Raw genomic sequence first — 20,390 nt, 5'->3', positions numbered from 1 at the left:
TTATAATTATTATTATTAATAATAAGAATTATAATTAATTAATAATCAATAGATGCTGTGTCGTTTTGTTCAGCGCCAATTAGCTTTTACTCGGCTGTTACTTCCGGAGCTGCCGGTGGAGGTTGCTGAAGCTGAGCTGCCTTTTCTGGAATTTTCTCCTAAAAGTTGGAGAAACGCACAACATTTAAAAAAACGCATTTAGTTCAAGAGAAGACTTCTAGCAACGTTCAGTAGATAGGAAGAATCAGTTGGCGCATTTTATTAATTACCTCTTTTTTGTGCTCAGCCTCTCCATTCAGACTTTCTGTGGCAGACGTTTCGTGGACACCGTTCTGACCATTTTCAACCGTTCCGTTTTCGGTCGTGCCGTTTTCAGTTTTGCCATTTTCGGTCGTGCCATTGGTGGTTCCGTGCTCCACTGTTCCGTTCTGCTGCTTGGCGGGGGCATTTGCATACACGCGAAACGATGATGATCCAATGTTTGGAGGTTCGTGATTCAGTGCGGCCGAAGAACAGGAACGCGCGGCATAAAGGGATGAAAAGCGGTGACAGGACGACAACGCGCCATGGGTGCATTCGAAGACAGGAGCGAGGAAAAATTTGGAAATTCGCGACAGCGAAAGAGGTGAATAGAACAGAGAAATAGATAGAAATAGAAAATGGATAGCGAGAAAGAGAGAGAGAGAGAAAGAGAAAACGAAAACATGTGTAAATATTAACAAATATATACAATTATTTCACGGTTGAAACCGTTAGGGGAGTCAACCATTAGTGGTAACAAACGGCAGTTCAATTTTACAATAAAATATAACTTGAAGCACACACCAAAATCCATACATTGTAACAGATTAGTTAACGCGCTATTCGAGAACCGTTGTTCACACTGGTGTGAGTTTAGAAAATAGCATGAAAGAATGTAATTACAAACGGTAGACAACAATTTGAATGTCCTGTACTTCAGGCATTCCAGTTTTGAAAGTCACGATGAATCGCTAAGAGTAAATTAACAATACAAAATACATCTCCTTCCTTTGCAATGCATATGCACCAAAAAATGAGCAATTGATGAGTACAACGCCATCAACATATGATGAACTAAACTTTTCGAGAACGATGAGACAAACAGATACAAAATATGTTTTATTTTACATGCTTACGCCGTTCAATGTGAATGTTTAGCTACAGTTAAATGTGCGTCGAGAGATACACAAAGAAAGCAGCTAAGAAATGTGCGCTACATGCCGGACAACGCTAGTAGTTGCAATTGAAACATAGACCAGAAACAACTAGGGGTTCAACACTGCAACATCACAATACGAACAATCATGTTTGGCAAATGATTCCAACTACGAGGGGTTATGATGAAGGTCTCTTAACGAGAACGCTCGTTAAACCTTGGTAGATGCAAATTGAGTTATCCATGAGTACCATTTTACATTCGCTCTTGTTTTGTAGCAGCCTCATTACTTTGGAAGTAGCACGTTTGAATAGTTATAAATTTTGTGAATACCCATTTACTGAAATCTTATTTTAGAGCACAATATAATCCCTTCCAACGCAGAATATGTATAGAACAACACTAATGTGTAAACCACAGACATTCACAAATCGACGAGATCTCAATTTTTATACACAAAAAAGGAAAGTGTACGATAGATTCTGCCACTACGTAATCTTCATAAATTTCCGATAGACAGGCCGATGCGAATCAAGAATAGAACGGAGGGAATAAACAAAACGTATCCGGTACAACTGAGAAAAGTTAGCCCATCAGCAGCAAAGATAACAATCAATAGAAAAGAAAACCAAAAGCTACGTTCCTAGTGTAAAAAACCAAACTTAGAGCAAGCAATAGCAATCATTCAATTCTATTATGAATTCAATGTTGCACTCTATCTCTACTATCGAGAGAGACCTTCATATACACAGACAATAAATATCTTATAATTTATGTATGTACGAATCGAAATCAATAAATTAAATAATTTAAACCAATTGGTAGCGCTATCTCAACAAGAGTACATGTGTTTCAGCTTATATCAAATATAAATAATAAAAAAAACCCACTTCCCATAAATCCTAACACCGACACCTGATAATATTAATAAATGTTAAACAAAACAAAACCAAAAATAATTTGTTGCAAAACTGTTAGAATAATAAAAAAAATCAATTAATAAATAATGCACACGTAAATAATGGTTGATTCACAAAACACAAACGATAACATGACATTATCAACGAAAGTGAAGCAGCGCAAATGGTTAACGAAACCAAAATAACTTCATAAAAAAGATCAAAACCGAAATCAGGTAACAGAACTAGAGGGACAGCAAAAGAAAACAGGAAAAACAAACAGATATCGAAAAGATGGCGCCAACGAAAACAAGAACAGAAACAAAGTTAAAAATTAACTGCACTTGGATGGTAGTAGCGATTTGTTTCGCCCTTTCCGTTGGGCCACCATCGATCGGCATATTACTGAACTTGTAGGAAATCTGCTCACACAATGTTTGAGTGTGTGTGTGTGTGTTACGATATGTAATGCAAATGTGTATACGTGTGTTGTTCGTGATGTAGTGTTGTGTATGTCGCACGGTTTCGTTTCGAAAGACAAAAATAAAGGAAGGAAAAGAAGAACAGACAAACAGACAAACAAACAAACAAACAAACAATCAAACAAACAATCAAACAAAGCAATCTAAACAAACAATGAAGCAACGAAAGGTTGCTTTCACGTTTGCTTCTCGTTCCTAGGCATGGGAGTAGGATGGTAAGATGGGCTGTTGCTGTAGTTGTAGTAGTAGTGTTGTGGATTCGCTAACAGAGAGAAGAAGAGTGAGTGTGAAAGATTATTCACCTTTTGCGCGACAGTTTCCTCAACTTCTGCCGGTACGGCTACCGGGGGCGCATCAAGAGCGTCCGCGGTTGTTTCTGTCTCTGCCGTCGCCGCCTTGGTTGCTGCCAAAATGTCCTGCTGCGCATCAGCCGACTCTGCACTTGCCACCATTTCTTCCTTCTTCTCTTCGCTACTACTAGTATCCACGATCGGGACGGATTTCTCTACGTTTTCATTGCGTTTTTCCGCTGACGCTTCGACCGCTGCCGTCGCCGCCACCGCCATTGCCGTACCTTGACTATCAACCGAATGCTGCTTAGCTACTTCTACTTCTGCTGCTGGAAGGGAGGATGGGATGGAAGAGCTGATAGGATCGTCACCCGTGGATGATGGTGCAGGTGGAGGCGACGGTAGAACAGCGGCAGACTCTGCTTCCGATTCCGGGTTGACCACTTGTTGCTCGGGATTAGCGACCGCCGTGGGAGACTCTGGTGGTGGTGGCAAGCTGACATCACTCTGTGACAAGGTCGGCGGTGACGGAAGCGATTCGAGACTGTTCTGTGGCAGAGGGGAAGAGATATCGACCGACAGCACACTGGTATCCTGTTGCTTTAGCTCGCCGGCATCTAGTTCCATCGGGACAGCGGCAGCAATCGTTGGCAGCGGCGATGGCAGAGAATCGGGCACCGTTTCCTCATCATCAACGGCCGGTGGTGGCGGTGGCGGTGGCAGATCATCAATGTTGTTACTGATTTCATCGGCTGCCTCAGCCTCAGGCAACGGGGCGGCCGCGAGTTCTGTCGCCAGTGGAACGGATGGTTCATTTTCGATCACCTGCTCTGCGGGTTCAGCAGCAGCCGTACTAAATGGAACCTCTCCACTTTCAATTTTATCAACTGCTTGTTCAAGAATTTCTCCCACCGCCTTTGAAACCGTCTCCTTGATCTCTTCAGTTACCAAAGGTTGTTCCGACTCCGGCGCCACAGCTGCTGAAACCTCAGCGACCTTTGCAGAAACAACGGATTCCTCAACTTCGGCCGTCGGTTGCGCTTCCGGAACCATTTCGGATGGCAACGCTGCCTGCATTTGCTCTGCGGCAGAAGCAACAATTGCAGGCTCCACCTCCTTAGCTTCGACAGTGGAAGATGACGTTTCGAGTGGACTGACATCCCCCGCAACGGTCTTACCGTGACTCTCAACAGACTGTGCCACTACTTCGGCGGAACCTTCAACAGGGGCAACGAAGACGGATGGGCTCTGTGTCTCGTTCGACTGGCCCTCGTCAGTCGGAACCGAAACTACCGTTGACGGATTCTCGTCCGACGACGGTACGTCACTCGTCACCTGTGACAGTGAAGCCTCAACGAACACCATCACCTGGGAGGGTGGAGGAATGGAGGGTAGTGGAGGTGGAGGCGTACTGTCACCACCGTCTACAATCTTTTCAGATTCACTAACAACGTTCTCGGTCAGGGTGATGGGAGTAGTAGTAGTAGTACTATTTTCGAGATTGGTAGTATTGGAAGGAGTAGAAGTAGCAGCAACTTCGCTCTCTACTGACGATTCAGATTTGTTTTCTACCTTAACAGCAGAACTACTGGTAGTGGTAGTAGTACTAGTAGGAGGAGTAGAAGTGTTTACCTCAACGGCGGCTGATTCAACCACCTTCTCCTCGATCGGGACAGCAGTAGTGGTTGTTTCCGGCTCCGGTTTCTCTTCTTGTGCCAACGGGACGCTTGGTTCTTCTACCACCACGGGTGCTACCTCCTTCGGCTCCACCTTTGGTTCCGCAGTAGCAGGGACAACGGCAGCCACGGCCGTTTCTTGAGCCACAACGGCCACAGCCTCAATTGCCGGTTCCTCTACTTTGGTGGTGTCAACGGCGGGAGCGGTGGTGGTGGTAGTTACATCAGCAGCTGGGGCAGCAGCAGTAGCATCGGTAGCTGTTGCGGTGGTAGTAGAAACTTCGGGGGCAGCGGTAACAACGGTTTCCGCTTTCGTTTCACTCGTACCGGCTTCAACAGTGGTGGATGCGGCTTCTTGAGCTACAGCAGCGGTACCGGCAACAGCATCCTCAGTGGGCTTTAATGAAATATTCGTGGAAAACATAAAGAAAACAAATTAACGTCAAGCATTACACACGGCACTGCGTCATTAAAAATATCGGAAATTATTCCCAATTTCACGATCCACTATTCCAGAGCACAAGAATATATTTTATATGGAAATCCGAAATTTCACGAATAGCTGAGGAGTCTCTCCGGTTGACTCGTATCGTAACACAACACAGCTTACGCTATTCACCTTAACACCACCCATCGTGAAGTATAAGATCAGTAGACAAACAACTAAAACGATCACTATTGCTGGTAAAATTTTGGTGAGCTTTCAGCAGTTTTCTTTGCAAGAACAAAGAAAACTGAACCAGAGTTAAACGAAATCACTTGACGACCAACGAAGAAGCACTAAATGAAAGTCGTTCCAAGATTGCACTTCCAATCCGATGTCCTTCCACTGTTGGTGCACACGCCGTTGTAGTTTGCAGTTAAAACTTTCAAACTTGATCAACTGATTGCAGAACAGTTCTAAACAACGCCGATAGTTTGTGCACACTGTATACGGTTTAAATATGTTCCCGCACGATGACCGTTCACGGCAGAAGCTTTGGCTAAAACTGAACCACCGCAACGCAGTACAATTTAATTTATATATCCCTTCTGTGCGTCTCCTTCGAGTCGACCAAGCGGCGCGCACTCGACGTCTTCGGAGAGACATATGTACGTGCGACGACACATACATGCAAGATATATCTCGCTTTCGCATTCACCCCTAACGCACTCTGGTTCTGGCTTCGCAGACAATCTATACGCCTAGCTCCGTTACACTAACAGATCCAACGAAAAAGCTGACCTAGGAAATACCACATACCAAGTCCGTGTGCGCCTCCGCCTACCATCCAGACCACTCCGCGAGTCCGTGAGTGCTGGCCGAACGACGGGAGCATGGTGGAGATCACCTCCTCCCCCCCTCGGCTTTTGGCCAGAGCTAATGATCCTACAACGATTTTAAGCACCCACACACATATGTGAGCAAACACCTCCACTAAACACACGCACATCCATATGCATTCGAAAGGATGGCAGCAGATAGTTGAGTAGAACCGCTATTGGGGGGAGCGGAGCGAAAATAGTAAAAGTGACACCACACTGTTGAGCGTCACCACCGGGGGAGAGAAAAAAAAGAAAATGATGGGAATTGCAATGAGGAAAGCGTCGTACGTTTGCCGAGTTCCACTGGTACAATCCCCATTTTCTCGTCGCACGGAAGAACCCCAGGCTCAAGTGGACGTCAATGGTTCTTTGCAGCATCCGGATGAATGCCGTGTTAAGGCAGGGAGAGGAGGGCCTGGGCCACTGACTGGCTACTCGAAGCATTGGGGATGATATTTCGCTTCAGTTCATTCAGTTTGCGCAGGTTTCCGTCGATGGAAAAGCGACGCGCAGCAGAAGAGCTGTGCGCTGTGTTGTGCGAAGAGAGAGAGAGAGAGAGAGAGATATACAGTTGGTGGCAAAACTTGGCCCAATGTTGGCACAACCGATCCGGCTGAATAGCATTGCGTGTGTGGGATGATTGTAATGTGGCATGCATACAAGCTAAAGGGTACTGAAGCGAAGAACTTGAGAAAAATTCTTTATTCACTTTGGTGTAAGGTAGGCGCGACTGTTACATTCTGTTGACAATCTTTCCACGAGGTTCTTTTGCCGCATTCATCACACCTTTGAGCATTTCTAACACCGCCAACAATGAGCACGTAAACGAAAAATTGTAACATTTTACGCTGAGCAAGTAAGTGAACTCTGCAAATCGCCCAATCATTTAGCAAACGGACCTAATGAGATTAATTCAAGGTAAAAGCATAGCGCATCCCACACGACACAGCCGAGACGTAATAAATGATGAAATAATAGCAAAACGTTAAAGTCATCAAGTATCTCGGGGCATCGTTCTGCAGTGGAAAAAACCCTTATCCAGAGCATTCCATCTGCACCTTGGCCGCGTCGTCGTGTGCTGTTGTGCTCGTACGCTGTTCTGCAGCAAACCATTTCCTTGTTTGTTGTGAAATGTGTTCGAAGGAAACGGTTTCCGCCCACCATCGTATGGCTGTAAACGAAAAATCAGAAAACGTGAATAACCTAACGAAGCACACAGGGTAATAAAGTGGATGCAAAAATCAACAATAAATCAGGCACTCTCTGATGGCGTGCGCGCATAAAACACCGGACGACTACCGGCAGTACATTGGCATGAGCGACACACAACCATATTTACATGCTCTTCATTTTCAATTAAACATACATTCACTACACTCGAAGTTGGGGAACAAATGGACCAGGGGACCCCCTTCTTTTTAAACGGTTGAAAGATAAAACTTGTCAGTGCTTCTAGTAAAGCACAACACACGTGGGTGCTAGTTTTCACAGAAATGGAACACTCCACTATTGATCTTTAGTGGAGCTGCTGCTAGTTCCTTTTCCAAACTTTCAAACTCATAACCATCTGTCATATTAAGTACTTTTTTATTTATGTATGCACAAAAAATAGAAACTGCATTTGTTGGTATAACCTTCACCCGAGTCGCACAGATGCGCAAACGTCAAACACTATTTCCCGGGCCGTGTTTGAAAGAAGCTCAGCAATAACGCCAAGAAGCTAAGTAAAGAGATACCTGCAAACCACCTCACATTCCAAACGCAGAGCTCGATGCAATCGCAGCCCGCCGGAAAATAGTGATATTGAAGGAGAATGGTTTATGGCTTCCGAAATGAAACAGTGCAGCAACGCATAAAACAAGAGCTTTTCGTAGAGCCATGACTAAAATCAATCAGCCGTAAAGCTATTGCGTTGCAGCTTTACACCGGAGCGTATACACGTTCCAATACGTACATTGACACGGTCTTAAGGAGTGTTGAATGGAGAGAGGAGATGCATTCGGATGCCAACACTATCCACCTATGTCTTGGGGTTGACCGTAAACAGTCCGGCGGCACGAGACAAATGCAATTTTCTGACCATTCGACACTTCCAAGATGATACAGGACAGGAATTTGACATCGTTTAATTGGATAGACATGGGTGATAATGGAACCATCGATGGATCTCCAACAAGATGAAACCTAGCTGTCGAAATAATTTTGTTAGGATTAGTACTAAGTACATTCTGCTCAGAATTATATTCTTGTCTGCATATTTCATATTTATGCAATGCTTATATCCATCCCTCCACTTCCCAATAATTGATAAATTCTCTGCATATGGATGAGGTTTTTTTAATTTTACCAACCTATGAATACACAATCCAATCAGAAGAAACACTTTCACTATCCATCCTCACATTTCAAATGATAAAAGCAAAAGGTATCTTTCTTCGTTTGAAGATTATCAATATGTGGGGGATGCAATATTTAAGAAATAGATAAGGATAGTTTGCTGTTGCTCATTCATCATCGGAACAGGTAACCTCATCGCTGCAGGCATCAGTTGATCGTAAAAAAAACACACACCTCTGCCATATGAATCAAGCTGAAATCAGCCAAAAAATTCTCTTGCCATCCTGTACAATGGCCCCAAAATCTGTGTCCACTCCTACGACAAAACAGGAAACGGTGCACAAAATGAAACAAGTTGATTGCCTAAATAGTCTGTAACGAGTGGGTTTTTCTGCCGACTTCCTCGAACTAGCTAGAAATGTTACTAATTTTGGGCAGAAAGGAACGAAACTGAACAGCACTGCAATAGCAAACAGTGCATAATAAAATAATAAGATATCCATTATAACGTCACTCCCCTGTAACGCCACAATGAATATTTCAATACACATTGGGCAGAGGCATTGGATATATTGTGCATTTTTAACAATATATAACACAATTTAGTTGTTTATTCATGAAAACAATTGAAGAAAGGCAAGACTAACAATTTGTTGACAAGATTTCAGGATGAAATAGTGATACAATTTCTCAAAAAAAAATTACCTCCTCTCACCAACCCAACACCCATCGCTTCCATATTCTAATATTGGAGAACAAGGACAAAGCGGTATGACGCTGTCAAATTTACAATATTTTTTTTCTAAAATAAACAAAACGTAGTACCCTCCTCCACCCCGAATGTGGAATTTTTGGTTTTTGTTTATTTTGTTCCGGCACGATACAAACGAAACGGAACGCCATCCGCAATAGTACAGAGCATTTCGCTTAAATTAGGCGACGGATAAATATGCGTCAGCAAAAGAAAAATATATTACAATCGCAACCAGACCCATCAGCCTTCTTGTGCCAAATGCATTCATTCAGCCAACCTCATTGCAAACAGCAGATGGTAATAGAGATGTACGTCATTTCATTATGAACATTTTCCAAACAGCAACAAACTCTAAACCCGGCTTCAACAGTCTACATTCAACTCATTACATTATATTTTTATTGTGTAACATTTAAGTCGTTTTTTTTTGTTTGATCTCCATCCAGTTAGAAAAGATTATGTGTCACATTATCGCTCATATTGGAAACAATATGCCATCGTTTCGACTGTTTACTCGAGCATACACAACACACAACATTCGTTCCCCCTCGTTATGCAGTTCTGTACCCAAGTGGTTGGTTAATATAATACACCCTTCTCTTCTGGCTTAAGAACGGGTTTAATGTTGGGACTGAGTCATCAAGTATTTTTCACCATTCTTGTCCTGTTTACTTCCGTCCAATCGCATCTAACACAACGATTCACGTCTAACCCTACTTTATATTTATCCAACACGACGGCAAACGCCCATACTAATACTGACACAACTGAGGCACAGACCATACGTTACAAACGCTTCAAAAACCACCCCTGCGTTCGAATGCAAAGGATCTAGATTTGATTTGCAAAAATTAAATACTTGCAGAAACAAACCCTTCTTCAATACAACTTGAATAGGGTATATTTCGTCAACCTCAACGACGTATAAGCCAACATTAAAATGAATAAAAGACTAACAACCTCTTGGTTGCCTAGTATAATATTTACCGGTAAGAACATTTTCATTTGTTTCAAAGGGCGTCCATAATGGATATATAGTGCTTGAAAATTCTTCATTTTGGTCGCAATACAAAGTGTCGACTTAATTTCGGCATCACAAGCGGTCAAACACCAAAATGCATTTGTTTTGCTTTCGTAGCTTCATGCATTCCAAATTAATCCACTTATTTATTACTCACAGGTGCTGCTGCATAAACGATTTGGCTATGATTCTGTTTCTTTCCTAAACGATGAATGATTTTAATTTAATAGCTGTATTATCGGGCGTTATTAGATTCAAAAACTATTAATTGTATTAAACTTGCTGGATTAAAACTTCAAACGTTTTACCTTGTTGATGAAATCTGAATACATAAAAATTACACAACTTTATCAGAAAGTAAAGAAAAGAGTAGAACAGTAGAATAAATATGCATTTAAATTATTCACTCTTGCTGATGGTAGCCTATTGCTTTGGCGTAAATTACATGAACAAAACATTCTTCCTTCATTACGATAGTCGTCCATCTGTCAACACTAAACCAGGGTAAAATGTGATTAACGAACATTCATGTGCTTATGACAGGCGTCGAAAGAAACCAACCTGCGCAGCGTTAGTTTCTGCAACAGCTGATTTTGCGCAATTTTCTGACCTTGACCATCGAAAAAAAAAACAGAATTAAACGCAAACTACGTACTATTTATTTCGAGTCAATGTGAGACGAGTTTTGTAGTTATGCTATAAAGAAACATGTGAACCATTCAAATGAGGAATTTGTTCCAAACTAATGTGAACATGCTGCAGCAATTCTGTTTTAAAGCAAAATGTTGAAGTTCAAAAGTTCTCTTAATAATGTTATTCATAAAACAATTTTCATCAAAATGCCAAATGTTAGGAAGAAAATATGTTTAAAAATTGAAGGATCCAAGAGAAAACATCCAAGAAAACACGCACACATCACACACATGTCGATAAATACTAAAACTTTTAATGACCGCGCAGCGCACGCGACCAAAAAACGTCGTACAGTTATTGGTCTATCATTTTCCGGTTGGGCCACCGGGTAAATGTGTTTTCCGAAATTTCCATCCATCCGTTTAGTGCCGTTCGTGCACTCAATGTCGCGGGGGTTTATCGCGCGCGGGGCGTGTTTTGTGCAATGCGCGATTTTCGAAAATAGAATCTCAACAGCAGCAGCACAACTACTTACGGACAAATTGAATTTTTGGAAGGCGATAGCAGATGGCGCATTAGACCTAGGCGATGGTGCTAATCACCAAAGCAGTGCTGCGGAAAAAAGATCGCATTTTGTGTGATCATCGTAAATTTACTGGCGGTCAAGGATAACGTTTCGTTCCGGTTGATTTCTATTTCACTTTTGAATTAAATGAACGCTAAAACATTTTCGAAACTCGTTTGGGGTGTACTATAGAACCATTCTTGAGCAATTTGCTGAGCACATATCAATGGCGAACGGATCTTGCAACACAGAAAAGTCATTAGATGGCAATTCTATTTCATTTACGTTAACCGATCCGAGATTTGATGATAACCCGATTCCTGATGAACTATCATTCATATACAGATTTTATCTCATTATGTCAAGAGTTTTTAGGTTTCGTAAAAAGGATTTTTCCCCATTCTCAACGTTTACGATCACAACAAAACGTTCGAATTCAACCTTCGTCTAATGTTTTGTGGGAGAAATCTGTTTGCGTTTCAAAAAACAAAACACATAACACTCGAACATTTTGTTCGTTAAAATCCTTGAAATGCAGGAACGCATGCTACCAAAACCACAAGGGTATGCAAAGAAGAAAAGTGAAAACAGCATACATAGGGCGGTTCATTGAAACGATGTAGGAAATGATGTCGTTTTGAAAAAGCGACAGCGCCACACACATGTGCGCCCCGGCATAATATTTACCTCCCAATTTTGTGCGGGAAGAAAAACATTCTTGACACTGAACTTCTTCACCGTGGCATTTTGCGTTGGCAGACGACAACCGAGCGAGTAGAATACAGGAGCGTACGTATACTATTGCTGATCGCCGCTTGTTTACCAACCAATAAGAATGCGTACGGTTGAATATAATGCAAATATGATTTATTCGATAGCACTCGTGCAAGAAAAAAGAAAATTGTCTTCTGTATTAGTTTAATGCGATAGAAGAAATAACGATAATATGAAAACAATACAATTTATGAAACAAAACCGTTTTTGCGTGTGTTACTTGTGACGAGAGTGTTACCGCTGATGTTAATTATATTGCTAAAACACAGGACAAACATCAGTAACTAACAACTTTGTCAGATTATTGAATTTTTGGCTTCTTGCCAATTAATTCTACCATATTATAAATGCGCTTCTGTCACTTGTGGCGCGATCATCCACATCAACGCTAAATGTAGATGGTGGAGATGGCGTTGACGGAGCGTGAAATTAAAAAAATGACCAAAAACTCTTAACCGATCTGATTTCTTCGCACTAATATTACGATTCGAAATATTACAGTTTTTATAATAATCGATTGTATGAATTGTATGTAAAGTTATACAAGGCATCAAGTTATACTATTAATGGAATAGCAAAGTTATAAAATTAAAGTTATACAAGTTTAGAGCCAATAATGACGAAATATTGTCAAACTAAACGATATACGCAATTGAAAATTGCATAACAAGATTAATTATGGTAACGTTTTCAACCAAAAAAACACATCAAATATACCACGACAAAAAATTGATTGTTTCCCTGAGTTAGTTCATCCCAGACAGTTACACATTTCGTTACCGTAAGGACATCACTTACCTCTTCTGGGACTTTCTCGCATTCACCATTAACTCGTTCCTCGTCCTTCTCCTTTTTGGCCGGTTTCTGTTTGTCCTTTTTGCTGAACGACAGATTGCGGAAGGACCACTTCTTCTTGGGTTTCTTCGGCTTCTTGCTGGCCTCATCTGCCGCTGCTGGCGCTTTGCTATCGTTTAGTGATTCATCGTTGCTGCCATTTTCGAGCGTTTTATTATTCGCATCCGATTCGCCTTCCGAGGTTGGAGATACGGCGGTCACACTGGTGTCGCCACCGCCACCGTCGCCACCCTCTTTGTTGGTCTTTTCTGTTGTGGAGTCCTTTTCATTTTCGGCCGCATCGGTTTCCACTTTCGTTTCCTGCCGTTGTGTTATACCGGCACACCAAATTCAGTCCAGGGTGTAAGTCGCGGGATGTTGCACGGGAGCCAAAGGACCACACAAAACATAACACGCATCAGACATACAGAACGAAAACATTCCCAAATGGTGGTTCGGTGTAATGTGTGTGGAACGCACGATGATTATGAATTAGTATGTGTGGCGAATGCGATGCAGAGTAACGTATGGGGGACGCAAACGTCATGGAGAGAGAAGAAAAAGATTGGAAAACAATTATTAGTAAGGAATGAATTTATGGGAAGTGACAAAATCATTTATTATATTATAACTATATTATACTGTTTAACGCTATGTAGTAAAATTGAATCTGTTATACATTTATATTACACTCACATCAATACATGGTATGATTTAAACACTATTCACACCGAATTTCGTTAATAATTGTTTATGAAATAGTCTCATGCCACTAACATAACACTGAACTGTGTAAAATTTATAAGTCATTATAATAAAATCCGGTTTATGCCATTTTGTTATACAACACGATCATTTTTTAGCTCGATTGGAGCACGGAACGGGGTTCATTTTTGTTTTGCGCCTGATAGTATGCAATTCTCCGTACAGTATTTTTGAACGTCGACAAACGTTACACTCCGTAACGTGTTCATCCTGCAAACGCAGAACAACATTTGTGGAGCGTCAGAATTTTAATAACGAATGCTGAGATAACCTCACCACCTCTCCGGTACACAATTCATGGGTATAAAAACAATCGAGACTCAAAAAAAAAAAAAACTCTTCTTCCGGTGCATACTAAATAAAGAATTTTGCTAATTACACTACTGCGAAAACTTTGCTGATTACTTCCGAGGGTTTCTTCAAGCAGGACGTATTAACGTTGATAACCGTTATCTCCAACACAGGCCGAAAATAGAACTAAGATGCTTTTACAAATAGTCACTGTTGTGCTATTTGATGATACTACAAACTATATTTGGGCGCCACTTTGCTATCAGTAACAACCATTCCAATGAAACTAATTCATAGTTTGTTTCAGGCGTGGTTGAGAAAGTACAACAAATTTGTTAACTTTCGTAACCAATTGAGAAGAAACCTTTTGCTTTATAAAGGAAACACATCAACTGTCGCTGATAGGTTTCGTCATTATCGCTTTTTGTTGAACGTTGTTGATAATCCTTATGCCTCACTTCATAAAGTACAATTATTTACAAAACCTCTTTCCCACTCGGTCGAATCATGGGCACTGATAACTCTGGACACGGGATGAATCACTTTCAATCGGCGTGGGCAGATGCAAACGACGCAAAATACTAATTGCTCCAATCATCTTCCTTTCTGCCACGGGGGCAAAAACTACTATAACCGTATTCAAGCATTTCCACCAAGCGCTATCACGCGTTGGCTAGTCTGGTCCGGAACATAACCTCATCCCCAGTGTAATAGACAACATTTGTTACCTTATCTTGCGCCACCAGTCTAGGCCAGCAGCAAGACGCAATAGACAACACCGGGCCCTGAGTGCATAACCTTTCGCACAATCAACAAACCGAACTACGATCGTGAGTAGGCTGCTGCTCCCGGTGCAGGAGGAAAAGAATTATGATCATGCACCATCGGTTTTGCAGCGAACAGGATGAACGTGCAGGCTGACATGCGAAATAAAATGCCGACGCTTGCAGTCTCGCAAATGCACTTTAGCTTTGTTTTTTTTTGCACTTTCCAACTGCGGTCGGGGGATAACGCACTGCGCTGCTGCAATTAAAGCAAAGCGAAACAAATGGGCCAAGCGGGCCACGGCGTGTGCTTTAAGCGCCATCGCAATCGAAGAGGTACAGTTATGATCGTGATTATTTTAAATGAGAACAAAACAACTGAACCTCGACGTTCGGACACTAACGCGTCCCGGGGCTGCGTTGGCTGCTACGCGCACTTTGATCAATCATCTTTCTCCCGTAAACATGGCACACACGCTTTCGGTTCATGATGTCCGCGTGCCTCGTTCTATATATGTAGACCAACGTGCACTAGATGTTTGGAAACAAAACCCCAAAGCGATTCAAACAACCAATCGAGGATTTCGAGGTATTGATTTGCTCATCCACGTCACTTCCAATTAATCTCTATTAACGCAGCTGGAGCTTGTGCACGCATCGCTTCTGGAAGGTGAGGGTGTGCAGCTAAGCTCGCTAAGTTGTAACCTTGTTTACGGTGTTAACAACTGTTGAACCTGCCATAACATCCACCCCCACGCAGGCGAAGGAATGTGTACGCGGAAGAATGGTAGATTATCACTGCTGTATCGAGAAAAGAAATCATAAACATCCCAATTAATTGGATTTGAATTGCCATTAGGGTAACAATAATTAACCGTGGCTCTGCAAAGAAGGTCACGCTTGGCCGTGGTAAGGATACAGAGTACAGTATAGATGCACTGGGAAAAATTGAATAATGAAGATAACACAAAACTTCAAAAACGTCTAATTATGCTTCAGAAGGAACATCCAAATTCTTCCGTCCAAATTGTTAGCTCGTTAGGACCAAAGTCCAATTCTCTGAAGAATGAATAATACTTCATGTATTCATGAACTACATGTATTATTACACCAGTGTTTGATAGTAGTTAACAATATACAAAGTTAAAATGAAACTTTCAACTTGATTTTAGCATAAGGAATTAAAAATCTAAGGTTTCTCAGATATTATCAACAAGACAAGATCTTAAAAGCTTTTCCTTCTGAGGTTGCGTATCAGGGTCTTTTCCTCTTTACATACTTCCCTAAGCAATACTCGTGTTTAGGGGAGAACTAATGAATGAATAATACCTGTATTGCCGTGCGTGCGTAAACTTCGTCCAGCGAGATTCCAATCTGCACGGTACAAGATACGTGTGGACCCAGCAGAGCATTGAATCTCGAAAGTAATCATTACCGTTAGAATGTTACGTCCTCCCGCAGGCCCATGTTTTCTCCAGCGGCACAATGCCGGCAAAACCCTTTAGCTATCCATTACCGTGTGCTGGTAATTGATTTAGAAAGCTATAAATCAAACATGTACGCATACGCGTGCTCCTGAGCACCGATGAAAAGTGTGAACAAGAGTGAAAAGTGCACTCATACCGTTCTGCTGCTACTACTGTTTCGTCGACGATGAAAATGGTTAAGTTTCCCTTTTTTTCTCACGACTGTATCCACCAAACCCCAGGCACGCATATTGGCGAAGGAGAACACTTTCTTTCTCGCACGGCACACACACCGCGCGATGGCGGTATCTTATACACATCATCATCGTCAACTGACGATAACTATTATGCACGCTTCAATTCGCAAAGATGCAACGAAGCAAGGAGCCGTATATTCCGGCCCAACGCCTCACACGGCTAATCTGACGCTGGGCGTTCACAGTTCGGGCCCAAGATTCATCTTAAGAAGTTCCTATAATTACGGGGCCCGGTGTGTGCCGTAGCTCTGGCAAAAGTAGCATGGTACGATTTTGTTCTGTGCGGTTAGCGGCAAAGGCTGTAATCAAATTGCTTCGCTTGATCGCTGTCGATTTAAAACCACTTCTTGTTGGTGGGATGCAAAATATATTTAGATTGTTTATCTGTAAAAGCAGTGCATCCGATCGCATTTCCATTGCTTTGTCGTGATAGCATCCTTTTGCACTGCGTAGGAAATACCTTTGTTGTTTCTTTACACAGGAATTAAAAAAAAACGCATGAGACAAGTGACATCTACTTTTTTTCTACCTCTGTCTTATGTCTAGAGCGCATCTACTATGACGACCCGCATTCAGCCCAACCGACATCCATTGAGGAAAAAGTGTAAGCGTGCGCTGCATTGACGCTTCCTGGTGCAACAAACGCACAAATTATATTTAGAAATAACCAATTTCTTCACGCTCTTTCCTGCCTGCCAGATGGAAAGGACGGCAACATGAAGAATTAATTGATCAAGAGCTGGTAATCAATGCCGTTCGCCATTCGTTGGTAAAGTGAACAGAACAACACAAAGAAACTATTGCAATTCAGTTTCACACGCCCAACGTCACAATGGAAGGTGTCTGTTTTGCTATAAAATCTAAACGATGGACGTTGCGCAATTGCATCTAATTGCGCCCTTATTAATAGGGGAAACTTCAGTTTGGAACAGACAACTACAAAGAAATGTACATAAATTATGTATTTAAAAGCGAAAAAATCTACTGCACTTTGTGTTAGTAAATAATTAATATAAATAGGCAATTCAATAGACAAATGTGTATGCATTATGCATGGTAATTAGACAAAAAGGTGATTTCTGTGTTATTATTTTGTTTTCTTCAAACCCAAACTTCAAAACAAACAAAAGACATCACAAAAACCTATGATGATGGTTTCTAAACCATTACACCGAAGAAAAATCAGAATCAGATAAACTTCATACAGATGAACACAAATCATGATCAGGTTAAAATTTATCTTTCCATAAACATTTACTTCTATCCACTGTCCTTTCGTAGCCCGGTATTCGCTTGTCTCCGGTGGTAAAGGAATTCCACGATGCCTTTAATATCGGTTTCATTTTTTATTCCATCCGTATGCGTATCATTTATTACATAAAAGACCACACTACGATATCACGTTTCAAATTGAACTTGAACCTGTGGTTGCCGCCGTACTTCGAAACTGGCGGTAGCACCGTGTAACCGACAACAAACAGCGGAACGTGGGACAAGAGGAAAAGTAAAAAAAAACCGTCAAAAAGCAATGCCATAACTAACGATTGAACTTTCTCTAATTAGCCAGGCAGAAGAACACGGAAACCGGGCAACCTTTTTCACGCCAGCATTATAATTTTCTGTCCACGGTCGTTCTCCCCTCATCTTTCACAGGTTCTAAAAGATTATTTAACGTCTATAAGTCACGCAATAGGGAAGCTGCTGAGCGGGGTTTCCTTTTTTTTTCTTTTTCTCAAACGCATCACACACCGTGTGGCTGTGTGTTTCGAAAAAGGGTACCCGTGTGTAGGAGAAGCTGAAATCACAAAGGAAGCATTTGTTTATACGTCTAGAATGCGTGCATGTGTCGACGTGGTATAGAAAGAATGCATCCAACGCAAAGGGAAATTGTTATGCACAAAAACTTTTCTAATTAACATTACCAGACCCAAACTCTTTTGTTAGCTGTTTTTGTTCTTAAAACTTTACGAAACGTTAAATGCGGGTGTTTTCAACTTAAAGGAAAAATAAATAGTATTTCTTTTGCACTAAAAACGTTACCGACTGTCGGAAAGATAAACCAAGCAATGTAACTGATGTCAAAACCTGTATTACCACTGTGTGACTTCCTCGTTTGAAAATCTTTAAATAAATTCCTTAATTTACGATCATGTTCTCGAACGCGACCGGTATTTCCCCCTTCGTCTGGCATTAGTTTTTTTTCCCCCGGGAGGAACCGTGAGATTTATTTAACGCGTGCGACGCTTCGTCTGCACGTGCACCCCACGTTCAAAAGCGAACCTGTGCGGCTGTATGGTAAGTAAACAGAACACCTAGAGTGCAGCAGCAAGTGTAACACCATTCGGAAATGATTATGTGCATAAAAATCTTGTAAATTATTTCTTCTTCACATAAAACTAAATTAACAAACAACGCTTGGTGAATTACTTTCGATCAGAAAATGAATATTACCGACGCTGAAATGGTCTAAATGAAATATTTGATGGAGGTTCCATGGATTGAACGAAACGTGTTGCACAGGTCTAGCAAAGAAAACAATCTTTACGATACGCGTGTATGCTAATATCGTGAAAATTATCACCTCTATTAGACCGACTGCACTTCTAATAAACTATGCATATAATGTGCACCACCACCATATTCTCGTTTCTCACGTCACGACCAACCAACCAAGCGAGCAGCAGCGGCGGCAGCGTGTATTTAAATCCATTTTACTCCTACGCGTACACGCTTAGACCATCGGGAGAAATATTTCAGAGGATTATGACACTAAGAGGATGGTTTCTCTTTCTATTCCATTTCTGTAAAACCATAACAAACTGAAACCGTTCCGCTGCTTTAGCCCGACGACAAGTTCATAATACAACACGCCGCGCCAAACGAATGCCAAGGTCTCGGATTACGTGAGGTAGGTCAGTGTCTCGCTACGAGGTGGTCCGCCGTGCCCGTCGATAAATGGACACAAAATATCGCATTAATAAAACACTGTCCGTATAAGGTAATTTGCGTGAACTACGCTTTAAACAAATGCGACAATTCTATTTAATGGTAAAGTGAAATGCAACCTAGTTAAAGAATAAAAATGCTTACAGTTTTTAAACACATCAGTACTAATGGGTAAGGAAATATTGAACAAAACTTTATATTGTACTGTTTTATACTCACATTCTCGCCATCGTTGTGTTGAGTATCGCCATTAGCTTGTGCTTTCAGCTGATCTACCTCTCCAATTTTTTCCAGCTTGCCAGTTCCTTCAGCGACCACTCCTTCCTTGGCCGGGTCTGTGGTTATGTTTACGGAACGCTTACTTTGTGCCAATCCCATTTTTTATATCTTTGATGAAGCTTTTATCTGCAAAGAACCAAAACAGAAACATAATTATTATTCACAATTATATTGTCGAATCATTGTATTGTCTAAATGTAGCAACGACATCTTATTCAGTGTATTTTCCCCATGAAGCTAAGGGGTTTATACAATATTTGTACATTTGCGTAGACATTCCAGAAATAATTTCATTCTAATCACATAAGAAACTAGTCTATAATGGAAGTTACGATCGAGAATTTTTTTTTTGTTCCCTCGAGTGTTCTTTAACCGCCCATGCTATGCCTGATAAATTAATCGATGTATTAATACATCTTTTGCGTAACAAGTAAGACAAACGATATTAAAAAAAAGAAAAGCATAAGAAGCACATACATAACATTCCAAATCAATTAACTTTGGACAGCTATTGGGCTTCAATTTCAAGATTAATGATCCATCGTAACAGTCAAGTGGTGGTTGCCTATAATCCTCTGCATCATATGCTTCTACTGAAGCGCGCTTACTGCCCTAATGAACTGTTGACGTCAACTTGCCGGCAGCTCGACGTTTGTTGTTTAAATTCCTGTTTGGCTGATTTTAATTGAGGTGAGCATATTAATTTTTTGGTTCCTCTTCTAGAGATGCTGATTCGACTATACAAATCTGAGTTCCAATGCTGATAAACGTATACTTGAAGTGATAAAAAATTTACGAATTTACGAATTAGATTTAAATCTTTTTCTCTGGCTAACTTTAGTCTAAGTTATAAATGCTTCATTGCAAGCTATAAA

At 41.3% G+C, this 20,390-nt stretch overlaps 1 protein-coding gene across 1 annotated transcript; it reads right to left on the bottom strand.

Annotated features, from left to right (window-relative positions):
• LOC128712199 (A-kinase anchor protein 200-like) lies at window positions 1–19,614 on the bottom strand. The gene is made up of 5 exons (XM_053807094.1): window positions 19,456–19,614; window positions 12,712–13,068; window positions 2,861–4,921; window positions 270–434; window positions 1–158 (listed from the first exon to the last, which is right to left on the bottom strand). The coding sequence occupies exons 1-5, from the start codon at window positions 19,612–19,614 to the stop codon at window positions 87–89; spliced, it is 2,814 nt and encodes a 937-aa protein (XP_053663069.1). The 3' UTR covers window positions 1–86.
• Window positions 19,615–20,390: the final 776 nt, after the last annotated feature.

The sequence above is a fragment of the Anopheles marshallii genome, chromosome 3 (genome assembly GCF_943734725.1).
Source record: "Anopheles marshallii chromosome 3, idAnoMarsDA_429_01, whole genome shotgun sequence".
In the NCBI taxonomy this organism is placed as follows: domain Eukaryota; kingdom Metazoa; phylum Arthropoda; class Insecta; order Diptera; family Culicidae; genus Anopheles; species Anopheles marshallii.
This window is presented reverse-complemented; position numbering and strand designations above follow the sequence as displayed.